At 41.0% G+C, this 20,355-nt stretch overlaps 1 protein-coding gene and 1 long non-coding RNA gene across 2 annotated transcripts in view; one reads left to right on the top strand and one right to left on the bottom strand.

Annotated features, from left to right (window-relative positions):
* The window catches only part of LOC141771314 (uncharacterized), a 202,033-nt gene that overhangs the window by 15,773 nt on the left and 165,905 nt on the right, over positions 1 to 20,355 (bottom strand). The gene's annotated exons all lie outside the window — the stretch shown is intronic.
* slc6a4a (solute carrier family 6 member 4a) lies at positions 2,436 to 19,556 on the top strand. Its single transcript, XM_074641352.1, has 14 exons — positions 2,436 to 2,621; positions 4,837 to 5,757; positions 7,588 to 7,722; positions 9,198 to 9,420; positions 10,974 to 11,112; positions 11,371 to 11,505; positions 11,599 to 11,702; positions 12,896 to 13,023; positions 13,184 to 13,296; positions 14,097 to 14,228; positions 15,373 to 15,472; positions 15,706 to 15,806; positions 15,926 to 16,093; positions 18,557 to 19,556. Exons 2-14 carry the CDS (start codon positions 5,286 to 5,288, stop codon positions 18,629 to 18,631), a joined length of 2,025 nt encoding a protein of 674 aa, XP_074497453.1. The 5' UTR covers positions 2,436 to 2,621; positions 4,837 to 5,285; the 3' UTR covers positions 18,632 to 19,556.

Here is a 20,355-nt window from a genome sequence, read left to right as displayed (position 1 = left end):
CTTGAGGTCAGAGGTCAAGGGACCCCTTTGAATATAGCCATGACAGTTTTTCCAGCGTGTTTGCAGTGTTTTTTTAGCCTCCTTCACAACAAGCTAATATGACATGGTTGGTACCAATGGATTCCTTAGGTTTTTCTAGTTTCATATAATGCCAGTATCTTCACTCCAGCATTAAAATTACAACCTAAAAATCGTGAGTTGCATTAATGTGTTAAAAAATGTAGTGGCGTTTAAACAAATTTGCGTTAATGTGTTATTAGCGTGTTAACTTTGACAGCCCTATTTAAAACTGAATAATAACTTTACAAACTTTTTACTGCTCAATGTGATAATTTGTAGAAGTTTGATCAGTATATGAAACACTTTTTAAATTTGACCTAAGCAGGCAAAAATGCTTAAATTGCAACAATAACCTGGGGGAGTATAGTTACAGAGGTAAGACTGGCTACATGCGGTCCGATCTGGGAGCTGCCCAGCACTGCCACAGCCTTGCACTGAGTGCAGTAAGCAAGATGATTCAGTGACTCACACACTTGAGTCTGACCTTGCAGTAACACCAGCAGCAAGCTCAATTTTCTAAAAAAAAGAGAATCCAGTTGTTAATCTTTTAACCATTATTCAACAAAATAAATTGAATATCTGAATTGAATGTACTGTATGTACTACTACTGCTGGTGTAGAACAGGACTCAAACATTATGGGAAATAGGGGCATACTTGCCAACCTTGAGACCCCAAAAACAGGGAGGATTTCAAAACCAAAAAAAATGTAGTTTCAGAAACTTTGTTTCCTGCATTCTTGTGACTTTTAAAGAATGAAATTCACAAAATGATAAGTAGAATGCAACAGCATTTTTATGTTAAATAGGCCTACTTTTAATTTTATTTTTAATTCTCAGGAAAGAAAACTGAATAATTCACCCCTCTGGCTGAACTTGTGTGAATCTTTGGCATAAACTAATATTTATCAGTTTTTATTCATTCATCAATTTTTTGGCCCTGCTTGAGTATTTCTTTCTATTGTACTCTCCATTTCTATATTGTTTCTATCGCAAAATAGATTAGGCATTATTTTTTCTCTATAATTTCACTGAAAAATGTATGTTCAGTTTGCACTCAAGTTCTTAAAATGAGAAAATACTCTTTTTTACTTTTCATTTGTCAAGTATCTAATTCACACAGGAGTATGGAACAATAGGCTTTATCATGTGGTTATTTCATACAGACTGATTACTTATCGAATTACCAGAAAACATGCTATAGCATGATATATATTGTTATCGATATATGAAATTAACTATATCGTGATAGAGGATTTTTGCCATATCACCCAGCCCTATCTGAAACCCATTATTTCCAATGGCTTGCGCCAGATGGCGCCTTTTCACTGCGAAAAGCAAAGCCCAACTTTGGGCGTTGCACGCAGTGATGTGCGGCGAGCGCAGCTCAAACCTTGTTGTGTCGCAAGCAGCTCTCCTGCGTCGGTACATGACATTTGGTGTAGCTCTATTGTTGTCTGGGTGGAAACAGTAGGCCTTATACATACTGTACAGTGCCAGAAACAGATTGTGATAATGAAAAGGAAAAAAAGCTGTGAAAATGTGTCAGAAATTGGAAGAATTACAGAAGAACTGTGGCCCTGTGAGGAAACCTGGAGAGGGCAATGAAAAACAGGAGCCTCCCGGGAAAATCGGAGGGTTGTCAATTATGGCTGGTGTAGAGCAGGACTCAAAAATGATTGGCTACAGGGGTCAAAGCAGAAAGTCTAATCTCTCCATAGCAGGTGTGCATGATGACACAAGGAAAGAATTTTAAAAGTAAAGGAGAATAAATGGGAGGAAGGACCAAAGATTGACAGATTAGAGGAATTTAAAAGCATAACGAGCTAAGGAGAAAAATGGAAAAAGAGGTGTGAGAACTCCAGCAGGGGCTTTACCAGGCAGTGTTTCAATGTGTGTGTGTGTGTGTGTGTGTGTGTGTGTGTGTGTGTGTGTGTGTGTGTGTGTGTGTGTGTGTGTGTGTGTGTGTGTGTGTGTGTGTGTGCGTGCGTGCGTGCGTGCGTGCGTGCGTGCGTGCGTGTGTGTACGACAGACGGTAGAGCCCAACATTGGCACACAGCTACTCAAGGGTAGGACTTCCCCTGTCCGCAGTGTGTTTGTGTGCTTTAATGACCATAGTGTGTCAGAGCTGCACTACAGTTCATCATTATTATTGCTGTTTGTGTTGTTATTGTATGTATCAAAGCTTCAAAGCGTACATGTCTGTGCTTGCATAATGTTTCCCCAGTATCTTCTGTCTGAGCGCATGCATCCATGCATCCATCTCTGCATACGTCTGCGGCTCTGCGTCTCTTGAACGCGGCATGTGTGTAAGTGTGTGTGTGTGTGTGCAAGTCGGGAAGGGAGAGGGGGACAACAAGGGAGGGAGAGAGAGAGAGAAGAGAGAGGTTTGAGAGCTCAATGGGCAAACACTGTGTCCTGATGTGCTACTGTAGTGCACGCTGTTTCTCTGGCAAGTTTTTGCAACACCACAGGATTCTTTAAGTTTGGGTAGAAGTTTCTGCTGCTGCTGTTTGTGTATCTTTGAGCTGCCACAGGTTCTACTCGTTCACCATCTCTTAAGGTAATGTATGAATGTAATGGGACGCATGTGAGATAAAATACTATTGGTGTCTTCGCTTTGCTGTTCATTTAAGCGTATTTACCTAAAAAGTGTCAGCAGGGCAACTAATGATTTGTCTAAAGTTTAAGTAGAGTTCACTAAGATAAGGTAACAGTTTTAATTTGGGTTATTTTATAATGGATCATTTGTATTTCCTCACACGTCCTCTTTGCACGTATATCTTACCTTAAATCTTGATGTTATCATCTTACTTTGCCTTTCTTTATTAAAATCTTCTTAGTGGAACACTAAAAGATAAAAACATTTTTGATATCCGGTAATGACTTTAAAGTTTATACCACAGTATAATTCTGTAGCGTTATAGAGTTTTTGAATAACAGAACATGGAAAAAACAGATTTCAAACTTTATTTTAATTATGTATATTACTACTTCATGTATTTTTTTGAGATAGTGGTTCACTGCGTGGTCTGACTGCACATGCAGGACAGACTTAGTATTATCATCAAGCCCTTTACTATTGATTGTTTTTCTTGATCTTGTATTGTGAGGCGGTGTGACAGCTGATACATTGTGTGCTTTATAGATAATCGTGAGTAAAGTGTAGTCGAGAAGTGACTTGTTAAAGTGAATGAACTATTCACTTTATCCTCATGTTTCTTGTTTCGCTACCTTTCAAGTAGAATTTTTCAGATTTCCGTTAAGTTTAAGCTCTTAAAGCATCTTCAACAGGTCTCTTCAGACCAGGAGGAGCGTACTGTACTTTTGTCTTGAGGATTCAGATGGAAATTAAGTCATTGTTGAGATGAAGAATTTGCTTTCATCAGGAAATAAAAATGTGGTTTGTATGAGAAAAATGTTTGTGTTGAATGGAAGGTTAGCCCGTGTTTCTTTTCTTCCTCAGCGTCCAGGTACATAACAAGATCTTGGTTGGGTGGTAGTCAGATATTAGTGCGTAGAGTGAATGTGGTGCCGTGTAACAGTCGTTCTTAATTAAGATAATGGCGTTCCATGTAAATTGAGTCTTCCTACATTCTGGCGTTCATTACTAATTGAGCTAACACTATAAACAATCTAATCCACTTGCTAATGGCTCGCTCAGTTTGACCCATTACTCATGTGATAGCATTTTGGATTGATGTGTGAATGGCCATACTGTACTGTAAGTATAATTTGTTGTCAAAGATATATTTTTATCCATACATAGCAGCCTTTCTCCTTGACAAGTTTAAAGTGTTTTACAAAGCAGCTGTAGAACAATTATAAGAATGGTTTTAAGTTTAAAGCACACTTCATATTTAGCACTAAACGGGCGAAAACTACATATTCACATAAAATATAACTTGATGCACTAATCTGGACAATGTGTTTCAATTATATTTATCGAGTAGAATTACTTATAGAATTTAAGTTAAATGTACTGCATTCATCTTACACTATTTAAAGATATGTGAAATTCTGTAAATCTAAAATACCTAAAATACAAAGTGCAGTTGAAGTAGCATCTAAGTCTAACTGTACTCATACACATTGAATATAAGCTAGTTTTTAAGCCATGAGTTAACATAATGAATTTAGATTTTGTTTTTAATCTGTTTGCTTAGTGCATGTCACACACAAATAACTTTTTCCATGCTTTAATAGTTTTATATTTCTTTTGGTAACAATCAGAAAATAGAGCGCTTCTTTGTCCGCTTGTGTCAATATACAGTATCTACTTTCTTGTATTATACGGCTTTGATCAGATAAGCATCCAAACAGGTTATGCAACTGAGAGAGAGCGTGAAATGAGAAACGTGAGGGAAAAGCCAAGAAAATCTGCATGTTCCAGCGCAACCCCCTCAATTTGTACCATTCTTTTTTAGGACATTCAGATACATTTCATATCTCCCATTATGTCTGTTTTACCAAACATAAGCATTGTGCCTTTAATTTACAATAAAACTCTAGGTAAAACATCAGTTCAGTTGTCCCTCGAGGGGAAATTCGGTTCACAGTAGAGGCCAAGAACATAAACATACAAGAGAACATGAGACAATGAGACCTCAGGCTCATACTGTATATCACTGTCATAGTTCAGGCGCTTATGTCATGTAGAAAGTCAGAGAGACTCATTTTATATATTCTATATCATGGGCTCACACTCGAAGGTAATTTCTAGCTGAATAACTTTTCTCCTGTGACTTATCTGTGGATTTTCTCTCTGTGTGTTGCAGTTTGCCCCATCACTGAGTGTCTCCGAGGACGAGCAGCTTGTGGAGAAGATCCAAGATTCTTGTAACTTTTCGGCCGGCCACATCCTGTTCAAACACATCTCTCCTCTCGTATACCCTCCTCTGTCTGCTCTTATTCCTTCTTGCTCAACAGACTCTTACACATCTCAGTCGTCTCCCACATAAACGCACCTCCCCTCATTCTGGCCCCATTCTCTTTTTTTAATTTTTTAATTTAGCTCTGCTCCCCTGTTCCCCGTCCCCTTTACCTGTCCAAGAAGGACAAATCCTTTTTTACCGCCACTGCTCCCTTCCCTCGCTCCCCTAACCCCTCTGTTCCCCTAATGGGCGCCATATCAGACAGCAGTGCCACATTCCCTTCATCGTCACTGAGAAGCTCTCTCCACCCCTAACCGCCTCGCCAACGCCAACGCCAACATCAACACGACCCAATGGAGACAAAAGATATGATGCTGACGAGCATGTTGACAATGGACAAAGGAGAGAATGAGGGAGAGAGGGAGAAAGGGAGAGAGGAGGCGGGGGACGGAGAGGAGGAGACACAGCAGGAAAATGGTAGACTGGTGCTGGCTGATGGTCTTGCAGAGAGAGGACCCAAGAGCCTGACCTCCGGCTCCGGACAGCAAGTGTCCAATGGCTTCACCACCTCCACCCCTCAAAGCCCAAGGGATGGACCAGGGACCGCAGCGTGCTCTGGAGGAACAGCCTCTGGGCCTGGAGGAGGCACCGGGTCCTCAGTGCCGCTGGGAGGCCTCAGGACTTTGGTGGTCCAACAAACCAGCTTGGACAAGCCCAGAGAGACCTGGAGCAAGAAGATGGACTTCTTGCTCTCTGTGATCGGCTACGCTGTGGACCTGGGAAATGTCTGGCGCTTCCCTTACATCTGCTACCAAAATGGAGGAGGTGAGGAGGCAAAAGATGTTTGAGAGGGGAGGAGGAAGATAGGGAGTGGGGTGGAGATCAGCGTACAGGAGATCCCATGCTAGAGTAAACAGTAAGAAAAGGATATACAGTAGTCATAGTAATAATTCACAATATATATAGCAGCTGAAGTAAGTCAGTTTACTGCCCTCTAACTTTTTCTATCACTAAAGATGGAGGTAGATGGAGACTATCTCTGGTGCATCATCATTTCTGCAAAACAAACGGCTAAATATAAAGGGTGGGGTGTAGACCTACTGTAAAAGGAATGCTGCAGTTAACATGTTTATTATTAGCATTTGATTTAGTTCATTTCTCGCACAATCTAACACAGTCTGTGTGGTCTGTATGGTTGGAAATATGTGTCACTAGAAACTGAATTAAATTTTGTATTTGTATTGTTTAACTTGAATAATTGCATTGAAAACTGAATCCGAATCACATAATTTGAAATTGCATTTATTAGTTTGGAACTTAATCAGATAAACTTGAAACTGAATGTAATATTGTAAATTGAATTCAGTTGCTCAGAAAGTGTATTTGATCCTCATTGAAAAATTAAACTCTCTATATACATCCAAATTCAGTTTACTGAGACACACATCCGGTTGTTGAGGAAGAGCAATCAAGGATCAAGGTGAGGATCAAATACTGTTTAAGAGAATTCAATTTCAATATTACATTCAGTTTCAGGTTTATTGGAATTCAGCTCCAAATTAAAAAAATAAATTTCAAATTATGCTATTAAGTTTACAATGTAATTATTTAAGTTAAATAATACAAATTCAAATTATGTGATTCAAGTTCAGTTTAATTTATACAAGTATTCAAGTTGAGAAATTCAAATATAAATGATTCGAATTCTGTTTCTAGTGACACTTATCTCTGTCCATATGGTCCGCTTGTGCTCCGTTACTACACAGTCCTCACCTAGCGGCAAACAGGGCCTCCCTTTCCACGTTTATTGAATTTGCAATAATAAAATCTTTGCAATTTCCTGTGTTCTGTGTGTGTCTCACGGAGCGAGGTAGAGATGGGGACTGGGAGACACTTGATAGAGGCAACAGTATTAATTGTGGTTTTTATGAGAACGCCTTCAGTCTCTTTCTCCTTGCTTAATAACCTGTCTCCCAGGCAGCTGCTCAATCAACCCTTATCTTTGCTTTGGTGTCTCAAAGACACACACCGAACCCGCCCGCATACACAAATGCACATATGCACATAAAAAACAAGTTGATAATCAGATAGAAAGGAAGAAAGACAGAGAGAGATGTGTTATCAAACTCTGCACGTTAGGTTGGAGAGTTCAAAGATCTGGCTGCCGTCCGGCTGCTTCTCAGTGTTTGGCCCTCTGATTCTCCCTTCATCACTTTATACTTTCCTTACTTAGCAGCCAACATTGCAGTCGTTTGTCATTGTAGAATTAAAACAAAATGACCCTCTTACTGTGTGTTTCCACATATCAAATGGAGAGTCATGTGAGACTGGGCAAGCATACACTGTTGTTTTTGAATGGACTAGTGTTATGTAAATGATGGGGTACTTACAATATTTAATGAGTTTTACAGAGTGCTTTTTAATGCTCTTGGTTCTTGTTGATATGGAGTTATTGAGAGGACTACTGAGATTACAGATGGAGCGTGAACGAGTAGCATTTCTCAGGAGTGTAATTGACTTTTTACTGTTCGTCCATAACTTATTCCCCTCTCGCTGTTTTCTTCTTCTCCACATCAATCCCCACATTTTTGTTTCCAACCCTTAATCTCGCTCTCTCACCCCCCAAATGTCCTCCTTCCTCACGTCTCTGCCCAGGTGCCTTTTTGCTGCCCTACCTGTTGATGGCGGTGTTCGGAGGCGTCCCTCTCTTCTACATGGAGCTGGCTCTCGGCCAGTTCCACCGCAGCGGCTGCATCTCCATCTGGAAGCACATCTGCCCCATCTTCAAAGGTAACAGAAAACACAACAGATGGAGAAATGAGTTAAGAGCAAAAGCTTGGATTAAAAAGGCAAGAAGAGAACATCACTCTAAAAACATGAGTTTACTAACAGGAAAATTGGCAGTAGGAGAACAAAAAAAGACGGAGAAGGACAGCGTCAAGCCGTCAGAGCCTGAGAGACAGCTCATTTAACCTCTTAGTACCCCTCAGCACAGTTCCCTTGAAGAGCATCTCTGGCATCTTGTACATCTAATGAGATATATGGACTCTCTGTTATGGAAATTGTCACATTTCCATGCTAAATGCCAGATGCTCAGAAATGCGATAGTATGTTGGTTGTTGTTGTTTGGAAATGTCACCCACTTACCCAATGGCAACTTGAATTAGCTTGAAAACACCAGTGATGTCTCTTCAAGGAGTGACTGACTGGTGCCACATACTACACAAAATATATTTTTTTCTTAATAAAACATAACACATTTTGAGTCACTATATCTTATTGAAAAATGTGTTGAACTTAACGTTAACTTGATTGAGCCATCTCTACCACTCGGTTTAGGTATGTTACGCTAAATCAATCCACTAGATGTCCTGTGTCTTTAAATAGCCTTTCAGTCCGCCTCCTTACAGGAAGTTAGCAACAAAACTCCAGACATGAGGACTCTGTTTGGTCTCATTTTCAAAGAGGCATATTTTTTCGACATATCATAGTTTCAGAGGCCTAACTGAACAGAATTATGTAACTTGATACTAAAATAAAAAGTCTAATAAGGGTCAAAAAGTTTTCTAAAAACATGTTCTACCAAACGGTTCAGTTGACCTTTTATGGTAAAGGTAGTAAAGCTAATAATGTAATTAAAAAAGACTATTTGCTACAAAATAAAAAAAAACATTTGATTATTCATTATTATTCCATTATATTTGTACTGAAACAATTTAGTAAGTATGTAGGTTGAATTGTCCTTTGCTGGTAAAAGTAAATTTCCAATTTTTATGAAATAAAAAAAACGTAAGAATATTCACTGTTGTTAATATAATTTTTTATTATCATAAACTTAATGTTATTAAGAAACAAAAATATAAAAAAAAAAAAAAAAATTATTATGATTGTGAATTAATCATCTTAAAAATATTGGCGGGTCCAAAATGAATGTTTTGTTTATCTCTGTGGAAGATATCTGACGTTTGGTTCCCACTTCTAATAAGGCTCTTGAGCCAATAATAAAACAACGTTGGTATCACCTGGTAACTTGTGAGTTAGTGTTAAAAAAATTTATAAATGGCTGAGATTGACGGTAAGTGCCTGGCAATGATCTGTTGTGAAGTGAATGCAATGGAACGGGGGAGAATGTGACATCGAGTGGCTGAATGTTATCAATGTTATCAATAACACCTTCAAAGGGTTAAGATTAAGGTAGTTCACGTTTTTTATTTTTTTTAACTCTTTTATTTTTGTGCTAACGATATTTTTTTTCACCCATCCAGGGATCGGCTTTGCCATCTGCATCATAGCCCTCTACATAGCCTTCTACTACAACACCATCATGGCCTGGGCCTTGTACTATCTAATATCATCATTTCGTCCCACCCTGCCGTGGACCACCTGCACCAACAGCTGGAACACACCCAACTGCAACCTTTACATGTCCAGCGACCACAACGTGTCGTGGTCGAACTCCTCCACCTCCCCCGCCGAGGAGTTCTATACGTAAGTGCATGTAAGTCGGATGTAGAGGCGTAGGGGGAGAGCAACACAGGAGGGAGACGTCAAGTGAAGGAGGGAGGAGGACTTCCAGAGAGTGATTAAAGGGTTGGTTCTGGTGTTTAAGCGCCACGGACAGATTTACCACCATCCCTCTCTCCAAAATCCACTTGGATCACTGGTCGTGAAGACAGAGCAGGACGAAGTTATCAGAATTTCATAATAAGAATCACAGGAGTAACATACTACGTGAAGAACTAAATATATTACACAACATGATATTTACTGAGACAGTCAAGTAAAGATACACACAAGATACAAAGCTGAAGTCAGGTATAATTCAATCAGGAAAGACAACACAGGTTAGCGAGGATGCAGAAGCTTTATTTGATAGACTTTGGTGTTGACTCTGTCGATTAGATTTATAGGGATAGAGCTCTATAAATAGTCAGTTGGAGCTCCTCCTAGTGATTCAGACTGGGCCTTGAGGAGCGAAGCTGAGAAGCTGCATAGACTCAAATTACCGCAAAGAGATAAAACAGATACGGGGGTTTAAATATTCTTCAACTAAGATGATGCCTAGTGAAATTGTTGGGAAATATTTGAGGGGTGGAATGACTGATTATTTATATTATTCTAATTTTCAATCAATCTTTGGCCGGCTGCTTTCACCGTAATTATCTCAACTCAGTCAAGTTGGGTATTTTTGACCTGAAACGTAAAACCTGAGCCGTGTCTTTCTTATTCTTCTCGACTGCTTTGGCACTCTGCAGTCTACTGGCTCGGTCTTATCAGCCGCTCCCTCGACCGTGTCTGTGTCTGTCCGCTGAGACAGATTCAGGGTTTATCCGTAGTTGACTTTTCCTAATACAGGTTTTAACGTAACAAATTCCGCAACTCAGTCTGGCGCCAGAATTTCCTGTTTTCAACATAAATCACGTCTCTGTTTTATCGTCCGAGCTCTGTATGCTTAACCTGTGACCAGATGTTAACCTCGCTGTTCATTTCAGCCGCCTTCTTTTTTTGCCCTGTAATGCTTTTTTTTTTTCACTTTGGCTTATGTAAACTGCTATAAAGTCAGTCAAGGCTATCTCTTTTCCTTAGGTGAACTTTCATTACTGCTCATTTAATCTGTATTTATCATGTTTGTGTGTATATTTGTCAGGGCTGTATCAATCTTGTATTGTACGAACAGTTCATACCCCTATATTTTTCCGTTCCTGCCCTCCTGTTCTTTGTACCTTTTCTTATCTTCTGATGTTTTTTTAATTTCTTGCTGTTCCTCTCCGTATCACATCTCCTTCCTTCCTTTTCCTCTGCTTTCCAAATCTCCCAAACATCCCGTCTATCCACCTTATCTTTATATTCTCACTTTGTCTTATCTTCTCTGTCACTTCTTATTATTCTCCATTCTTCTCCTGCCTTTCTTCCTTCCCCTACTCTCTTCCACTTTTCCTTGCCGTCTCCTCTCATGTCATCTCCCTATATGCGATTGCCTCGTCTCCCTCTTCGCACCCCCTTTGACCTCACCTCTCAATCCCAACATGCCCTCCCTCCAGTCGCCAGGTGTTGCAGGTCCACCGCTCCCCAGGTCTGCACCAGCTGGGCTCTGTCAGCTGGCAGCTGGCCCTCTGCCTGCTCTTCATCTTCATCATCGTCTACTTCACCATCTGGAAAGGAGTCAAGACGTCTGGAAAGGTAACCGAATGGGCGCCTGCATGGCTAATGGGGGTGTCAGTTAGAGTGGATGGATGGATGGGTGGATTGATGGAGTCAGAGAGGCAGAGAAGAGATGGTTGCTCTGCTCTCATCTGTTCACCCTCTGGATCATTCATCATCATTGGTCGAAAAGTTGGTCAGAAAGTGATTATTGAGTATGACCCGGATATCAGCTGCAATGACTGACTAGACATAAGAGTTTTTCAACAGATTCGTTTTTCCTCTTTCCTGCATTAGGTCGTTTGGGTGACTGCTACCTTTCCCTACCTGGTCCTCCTGGTGCTGCTCGTCCGTGGGGCCACTCTGCCAGGGGCCTGGAGGGGCGTGATCTTCTATCTCAAACCTGATTGGCAGAAACTACTAAGCACTACAGTAAGTCAGTTCTGTGCAATCTAGCAAGGCTATGTTTGATCTCTTATATACAAACTCTTCATCTTAACATACATCGTTCAACCTCTCCCTAAGGTGTGGATTGATGCAGCAGCTCAGATCTTCTTCTCGCTGGGTCCGGGGTTCGGCGTGCTTCTTGCCTTCGCCAGCTACAACCCGTTTCACAACAACTGCTACAAGTGAGAACTTTTCTTGAGCACACATTTCATTATATATTTCACACTACAATGAAATCTACCTTAACAAGTCAAATGTTACTTACACCTTCACAAAACTACAGTTCTGCAGAAATACTTTAAATCTTTTAGTAGAATTATCAGAACTTTGATTTATCTAGAAATATCTGTGTCAATATCCAGCTATACAGGTGGAACAATAACCTGCCTATAAGAAAGGTTCCAGTTGTCCTAGTCTAACAAGTCTAAATACTTTGCAGAGTCTCCGAGATTGAAGGGTAACTTTGGTATTTTTCAACTTGGACCCTATTTCCCCATGATTTTGTGTCTAAGTGACTAATAGAGACAATAATTTCTGAAATTGGTGTTGAGGGAGAACGCTGTAGACGGCAGCTGCTCACGGGCTGCAATTTGGCGCTACTGGGGCAAGCTGGAACCTTCATTTACGTCCACTAAAAGTGCTTGTTTTTGCCATGACAAGCTCTGATTGTTATTATAAGTGTCTGACATTATGGAAAGAGTCTCGCTCAAGGAGAAGTCTCGTTGTGAAATCTGGCGATGTGACGTGTTGCCGGAAGACAACAGTGGAATAGTGGAATACATCCATGGTGGAAACACTGCGAGTGCCAGTCAGGCAGAGTTTGTTGTGTTGGAGTACAGAAAGCGCAGCTTAGTGTTATCTCAAAGATTTACAATGTCATGGCTGAATATTTAGGTGATTTCAACAATGTGGATGAGGTCATAGGCAGTATTTATTTGAGCCAGAGTATTACGGATATTCAGATTTCACAACTAGACTTCTCCTAGAGCGGGGCTTGGACACGATAACAAACAGACAGGGTCAAAAGGGAAGAAAAACGTTTTATTTCTCTGTAGGGTCCTTTCCATAATGTTGTCAGATACTTATAATAACAATCTGAGCCTGTCAGTGGCAAAAACAAGCACTTTTAGTGGACGTAACGTTACACTGATGCTGCTCACTTGCCCTGGCAGCTGTTACACGGCTAGCGGTTACAGCGCTCTCCCTAAATACTGGACCAATTTCAAAAAGTGTTGTCCCCATTAGTTACATAAAAGCATGAGAAAATAAGGTCCAGGTAGAAAATTATTGAAGTTACCCGTTAATATTACTTACAGACATTCTCCCTAACTCTGTTGTCTTCCTGCCGCCCAAACTTCTCCTTTCTCCATCTCAGAGATGCTTTGATCACCAGCTCTGTGAACTGTCTGACCAGCTTTCTGTCCGGCTTCGTCATCTTTACCGTGCTGGGCTATATGGCTGAGATGAGGAAGCAGGATGTGGATGTTGTGGCCAAGGATGCTGGTAGAAAAACAGTGCACCAACTTAATCCCAAATACACAATTCTTTATTCAGTCTTACGTCATTGGAAACAAAACAATGCATCCTAGTTCTGGACAAAAATACAGTTGTGAGGATGAATTCAGATGAACTCTTTTAACCTGTCTCTCTTTCTCCTCTCCAGGTCCCAGTCTGCTGTTCATCATTTATGCAGAAGCCATAGCAAATATGCCTGCTGCTACTTTCTTTTCCATCATCTTCTTCCTCATGATCATTATGTTGGGTCTGGATAGCACGGTTAGTTTGTTCATTACTCATTCCAAAAAAGTTAAGACACCCAAGTCGATGTTCTGTTTGCTAAATGCTCTTTGTGTCCTCACACGCTCCTCTCTCCTTGTTGTAATCTACCTGGTTCTTTGTTGCCCACTGTCTGGCCCTTGTGTGCTCTCTCAAACCTAGAAACAGGGTTCATATTTGCCTTGTCATATAAGCAAATGCCTTGTTGTTTGACTTGTGTTTGCCTGTTGTACTCGTCGCTCCATTAAGGTGCCGGGTATTATTTGTCCTCGCTGTTCCATTTTGGATAACAGTCCGCGAAAACAATGTGATAGGACTTTCATATCACTGTTGAGGCGATCTTGTCTCCATAAGCCTGTGTTTATCTGCTCTGAGGCAGCCAGCTGGAGAGACCCGCAAGGCTGTTATCACGTACTGATAATCAGTGTGGAATCAGCATCGCGGTTGCTATGCTCCTCGATTTTATGACTGAGGATATTACTGCGAAATGTGTCGCTGTACTTGGATCGGCTTAACTTTTGTCTCCATTTTTTTTTTTTGGCATTGTGCGAAGGATGGGATACATAAAGTGTCTTTTGGATGTTTTTCATCAGTAGATTGTCAAAAGAGAGTCATACTACTGATGGATTGATTAGATCAAACAGCTTCTTAAAACTCTTAGCCGAGGGTGCATGTACAGTATGTCTCCTATTAAGTTTTCTTCTCCTTTCTTCATCTTCTGCCTCCTCTTTTTCATTCTGCTTAGTTCTTCTCTGCTTATTTCCCTCTCCCTCACCTCCTCGGTGTGCTCCTCTCTCCAGTTTGCAGGGTTGGAGGGGGTTATCACAGCCATGCTAGATGAGTTCCCTCATCTCCTGGCCAAGAGACGAGAGTGGTTTGTCTTCGGCCTGGTGTGCGTCTGCTACCTCGGGGCTCTCTCCACACTCACATATGTAAGTTAAATAACCACATTACCCACAGGTTGCTATCAAATATGTTATAGACCAATAAAGTAGCTCATATTGATCAAACGTATCTTAAATGTTTCTGCTTTATTTTAAGTAATGTGATAGGCCGCAGTTAACAATTAGCTGAAATCAGATTAGAGCAGTCTCTGAGCAGTACTTTGTTAATCTCCTTATCATTGTGTTAGGGTGATTTCACACCTAAACTGTTTGGTTCAGTTAAAACAAACGCGGGTCCTTTTAACCGGTTAGTACGGTTTGTTTGGGCTGGTGTGAGAGCTGTCAAACCTGGTGCAGACCAAACAACCGGTTCCAAGTGGACTCTGGTGCAGTTTGTTTGTGGTTTGAAAGCAAACAAATCAACCACAGGATTTTATGATAACAGATATGTGATTTTAGCATTATTTCAAAAGCTAAACTACTAATAAATCATCTTCTGAAATCTGTTCAGGAAGCTGATCTGTATTGAAAGCCATGTACGTAAGCACGTCAGCTTGTGTACTTTCCCTAATCAATAGAACCGTTGAGCTGTAAAGCTGTTAAAACTGCTGTGCTCTAATCCAACTCTTTGTACTTTCAGTTCATTAACTCTATTAAAAAGTGTGACAGCGATCCGACAGTAATACGCCTCATGCACGTGTCTGTGTGCTCCCCAACACTATGTGTTCGCACCAGTCATCTGGGAGCTTGCAGGGGGGCTTTTGTACAGTCCTGACTCTACTATTATTCATCATAGCATTCAGTCGATTTGCAGTATAATAATACTAATAATGCTTATAATCAGTTATTAATCAAAGAACATAAATATACACATAAGAAGCATTATAGTGCTTCATAAACTTCTGTCAGTCACCAGAATTTGATTTTCTCACGTGGGTCCTGATGATGCGGGATGACAATCGCCAAAACAGTCCAATCAACGAGTTACCTGTCAATCTGTATAACTTTATGTTTATTCCTCTGGTTCGTTCGTACAATGTAGAATTCTTTCCCTTGGTCCGTACCAAATGAACCGAACTATTTGTGAAAACACCCTTAGACTTTTCAGATGAAACCTCTTGCATAAAAGTAATTTGTGAATAGCTTTAACAGAAATTCTTGTCCTCTCTCTCTCTCTCGTCTTGACTGTCAGGGAGGAGCGTTTGTGGTGAAGCTGTTTGAGGAGTACGCTACCGGACCTGCAGTCATCACTGTGGTCCTGCTTGAAGTCATCGCCGTTTCCTGGTTTTACGGCAAGTTTGAGTGATGTTGATTGTGATGATGATGGTGATGCTTTGTGACCTTATTGTGAATGACTTACTGAATGCATTACTGTATTATTGTTTGCTTTTGAGCAAGGATTGGGAACTTGTGCTGCTGATTTCCTCTGTGTCTGTGTATAGTTTCAGACACATGAGAGAGAAGAGATAAAGATGCGCTCCTGATATTTGGGACTTTGTAGTGATTGTTTGTGTGTGTGTTCCAGGTACCAACCGTTTCTGCAATGACATCCAGCTCATGCTTGGTTTCTACCCGGGTTGTTTCTGGAGGATCTGCTGGGTGGCCATCTGCCCCATCTTTCTGCTGGTGAGGCTTGTGTACAGTATTTATACATCATTTACTTGTTAGCTTTCCAAATAGTTTTGTCATATGTATCCTATGTTGTTATATCTGACCTCTGCTTTTGTCCTCATTCCTGTGTGCAGTTCATCATCATCAGTTTCCTGGCGTTCCCTCCGGAGGTCAGGTTGTTCAACTACCACTACCCGCCATGGACCACTGTCCTGGGCTACTGCATCGGGGTGTCTTCATTCATATGCGTGCCTGTTTATATGATCTACCACTTGCTCACTACCAAGGGAACATTCAAACAGGTACAGCATGTCCTTTCTTTTGTCAAGTCTATCTTCTACATGGTTTCCCTCGCTCTCCCCACATGTCTCCTTCTTACCTTTTATCCCTGGCTGACCTTTGTTCTCTACCTGACTCCTCTCCAACAACAAGGATTGCCTCTGTTGTTTTCCTCTCCGTGCACCGTGAGGGTGTACCCTCTGCTGTGAACACATGACTGGAGATCAGGATCAAAGGAGCACGGAGGAGGCACAGGCCAGAGAATAAAGCCAAGCCGAAACCAACTTTCAGGCTTCTTAGATGTTATACACACATGCATACACGTAGGGCATTACCTGATGGCACACACACCTAAAGCTTCAGTTATGCTTTCCGCAAGGATGGCCACACGGACATGAGCTGACGTGGAATCGTGAAGAGGAACTGTTGGATCTTTTATAATCCATGCCTGTTCCTCCTCGCGGCAAACCGTCATTCTCAAAAGTTCTCCATTTTTGCTGCCTATCTGCGTCTGTGTAGTTAGAAAAATTTGGACGTGCACGAACAGACAAAAACCGGCTGCAAGGGCCGTGTCTGATGGTATGACATCACTTTGGCTGCGTGGACATTCACGACCCTCGAACATAAATCTTGCTTAACACTCATCCACAACCACATTCTGCAACTCATGTGAAGGCTGTCATTTTACCAGATTTGAGGATAAAGGCTACACTAGGTTTGTGTCATCAGTGCAGCTTTAGCATCGGCGCTCTCTGCATGACAAACTGTGTAGCCGAATCAGCGTCATTGATAAAACTACTCTGCAAAACAAAAATGTTCTGGTGTGTATTTGCTCTTTGTAGTATATTTTGAGCTTGTAACTTAAATAATAAATACAAAATGTCTTCATCATAATCATCATTTTTATTATTATGTTGAAATACACTGTGTTAGAGTTGACAGAAGGTAGGAGGATATCAAAGAGGCTGGTAGACAGACGTCTTTGGCTGTTGCCCAGTATTGACACTGCTGCCAGGGAACACAATGGCACCGACACACACTGTCAACACGCGGGAGTCGTGTTTTTGTGTGCATGTGAGTGTGAAAGAAGACCGTGTCAGTGTAGCTCATGGGGAGAGATGAGACCAAGCGAGGTCAAAATGTCCGAGTGTCTCGTACCATTGCCATTATAGTTCCATTCTTCCTGATTCTGTAGTGTTTTTGATCAAACAAATCGGTTAAATCATGTTTTTAAGCAAAAATGCCAAATATTCACTGGTTCCAGCTTCTAAAATGTGAATATTTGCCGGTTTCCTAATGCCACGTTCAGAGTGAGTACATGCTGTCTGACTGAATGTCTTTGGTCTTCGGTTGGTCAAAACAAGACATTTAAGAATGTCAATTTAAAGGTGTTAAATGCGAAATTGGGAGTATTTCTATTGCCTCTACATGGCTCTCAAAATGGCGACAGCTGAGCTGGCGGGTTGTAATTTAGATAACAGGGCTAACAGTGAAAACAGGGAGGCCGACTGTTATGTTCGCCTTGCGTCGCCTGTGTCTTGGTCCAAAAAGCAGTACTGGCACACACCACAAAGACTACAGCCAACGGCCGACTAACATGTACGTTCTGCACCTGCGTAAGATGAAATATCTCATCAATACGACAGACGCTGCCATTGGTCGGGATGGCGTTATCAGCTGTAATCGCCGTATGAGAGCAGTGCAGAGCGGCGGCTGTGAGCTAGCCCTTGGGGCACGCTCACATGCATGAACATGCACTAAAAGCATGCGCGACCGCAAGCGTATCGGATGCGTTTTTCACTCGCACGTCTCACGCAACAGATACGCTATCACTTAATAATAGATAACAGCTAACCAGCTCTTCTCCTGCACACATGAGAAGACGCGCTCCGCTGTAGTCGGTGCTCGGTTTTGTTTGTCATTCGTTAAGTGATTGTGAACACATCATCATTCCCGGGACGCCGTTAGTCTCGAGCCATGTTTTAAACGAACACTGCTGTAATGTTTGATTGAATGAATACAAAGCACAATTGTCTTATCTTGGTGTGCAAATCAAGAGAGGAACTATTCCTAATCAATAGCGGAAGTCCAAACTGAAGCAGTTGTTGATTACTCAAGAGTGGTGAGGATTCAGCAGTCAATGACGGTATAAAACAGTCAATAAAATATGCTTCTCAAACAGTTTGAATCACTGCAACCATGAGAGGTCCTTGAGCATACAGTCATAAATGAGCAAGACAAATATTAGGCTGATGGGTCCAGTAGTATGTGAGATTAGCCGTGGACAGACAGACACACGCACACACAAACATAACCCAAAACATAATCTCTTCAGGTTTACGCCTGGCCGAGATAACAATGCATACTGTACATATTCTGTACCCGTTAAGTACTCCTGTCGATATCAATCCTTGGATATTTTATTTACAGTTTCCAGTTAAAGTGTTTGTATCAGTTTAATTTACTCACTTCTCTCTCTCTTTCAGCGTCTATTAAAGAGTATCACTCCAGAGCCCAGCTGTGGCCAACACAGAGACTTCATTGTCACCAACGCAGTCTGACCAAACCCGGACCAAAAGAAGGTGCCACTCTAGCTACGTAGAGCGCCCTCTTCTGGACAAACTGCAAAACCACAGGACAAGGGGGCTACCTTTCACCGTCTTTGCCTCTTTTTCGAACATCTCCTACACTTGTTTTTAGATGTCTCACACCAAGATCTAGACATAGTGGTGGAGTTAGGTGGAGCCAGGCTGCAGTAGTTTATTTAGCTTTGTTTAGTTTGGTTCCTTATGCTGGTTCAGTTTTGAAGGAGATCTCTGGTGTTACAAACGCCACAGATTAGCTCCAATATCTTCAGCATCATCTCTCTGTTTGTCCACTCACAAGTGTCACCTAAGTCCTTTAGTGACCGACCTTTCTTCAGGTTGTAACAAATATTTTATACAGTTATAGAAAGTATGATATGATCTCTGTTCATGTAGACAATAAACAGCGAGATACTGCACATTGAAATCAGTTGAAGAAGGCCAGGGGCTGTATTCACAAACAATCTGAGAATACTCTTAAGAGAGCTCCTAACTCAGCCTAAACTTTTCTATCTTAGGAGTGATTTAGGGAACTTCTCAGAGCAACTCTGAGCATGAAGGGACAGAAACGTTTACCTTAGTGAGGAGGTGTGGTTGACCCCGTAGCTAGGTATGACACAAGCTTTTAAAAAGGTGTGATCGGTTGATCAAGAAAAATAAAAATGCACTCTTAGTGTTAATAGGCATGGAATGGACAGTGACATTGATAGGCCTACTAATCATAATAAACTTTATTTATATAGTACTTTTAAAAAACAAGTTTACAAAGTGCTTGACAGACATAAAACCAGAAAGTACACGGTGTAATTACAAATTAGAAAGTTCAATGCAGCAAAGACATAGAAACAGAGATAAAAGACAATGAAAAGAAATCTTAAGAATAAATCCATGAATAGAAGCCTAAAACAAAAAGAAAAACTCACAGTAAAAGCCATTTTATAAATGTTTGTTTTTAAAAGAGGACACTGAGGTAATAGAAATGTATGCATAGAATTTAGTCTCTATTAAGACAGAAGTTTTGAATACTATTTTATGTAATGAACATCTCTGTTGAATAAATTGTAAGCTATACTTACAAAATGTTTGAAAACACAGGCCTACTTGTGCTTTTCACATGCTGATAGTTATTACATTTATTTGCTTACATTTATTGCAACCCGGTCTCATGGGAGGGCGTATAAATACCACGACATTGCACGGACATTTCGTGTGTCATGAGTATGCATTTCAACCTTTTTGCGTGTCATTTGTACGCCGGCTTAAAATAACCCCTCCCCCCCATAAGCGGCCTTTCTCGCTTTTATATTCTTGTTGGTAACCGTGTTTACGAGATGAGTCCGTATGAACGCCCCCTCATGTCGTATTAACAACCTCATAAGTGTAAAGTTTCTGAAAGCTCTGAGTTCATGACTGGTGACGTGTTTGTTGACATTGTCAGAAATGGCCATGGAAGTTAGTTTTTCGGTGCATTATAAATTAATATATTGTAATTTTAGACGTATATTGTTTTTCTTCTCAATTTTATAATATGTCTGAGGAAAATGTTGATATTCCCAATGGCCTCATCTTTTTCCTCTGTCATTATGCCTTTGCATTTACTGCATTATGTTACCCGCTTTCTAGCTTGCTAAATTGTTAGCCTCTGTGGCTTCTAGACGCCGACAGTAGCGTTAATATTGCCGTTGCTTAGCAGCGATGTT

The sequence above is a fragment of the Sebastes fasciatus genome, chromosome 7 (genome assembly GCF_043250625.1).
Source record: "Sebastes fasciatus isolate fSebFas1 chromosome 7, fSebFas1.pri, whole genome shotgun sequence".
Taxonomy (NCBI): Eukaryota; Metazoa; Chordata; class Actinopteri; order Perciformes; family Sebastidae; genus Sebastes; species Sebastes fasciatus.
The sequence above is the reverse complement of the archived record's forward strand: the minus strand, read 5'-3'. Positions and strand labels throughout refer to the sequence as shown.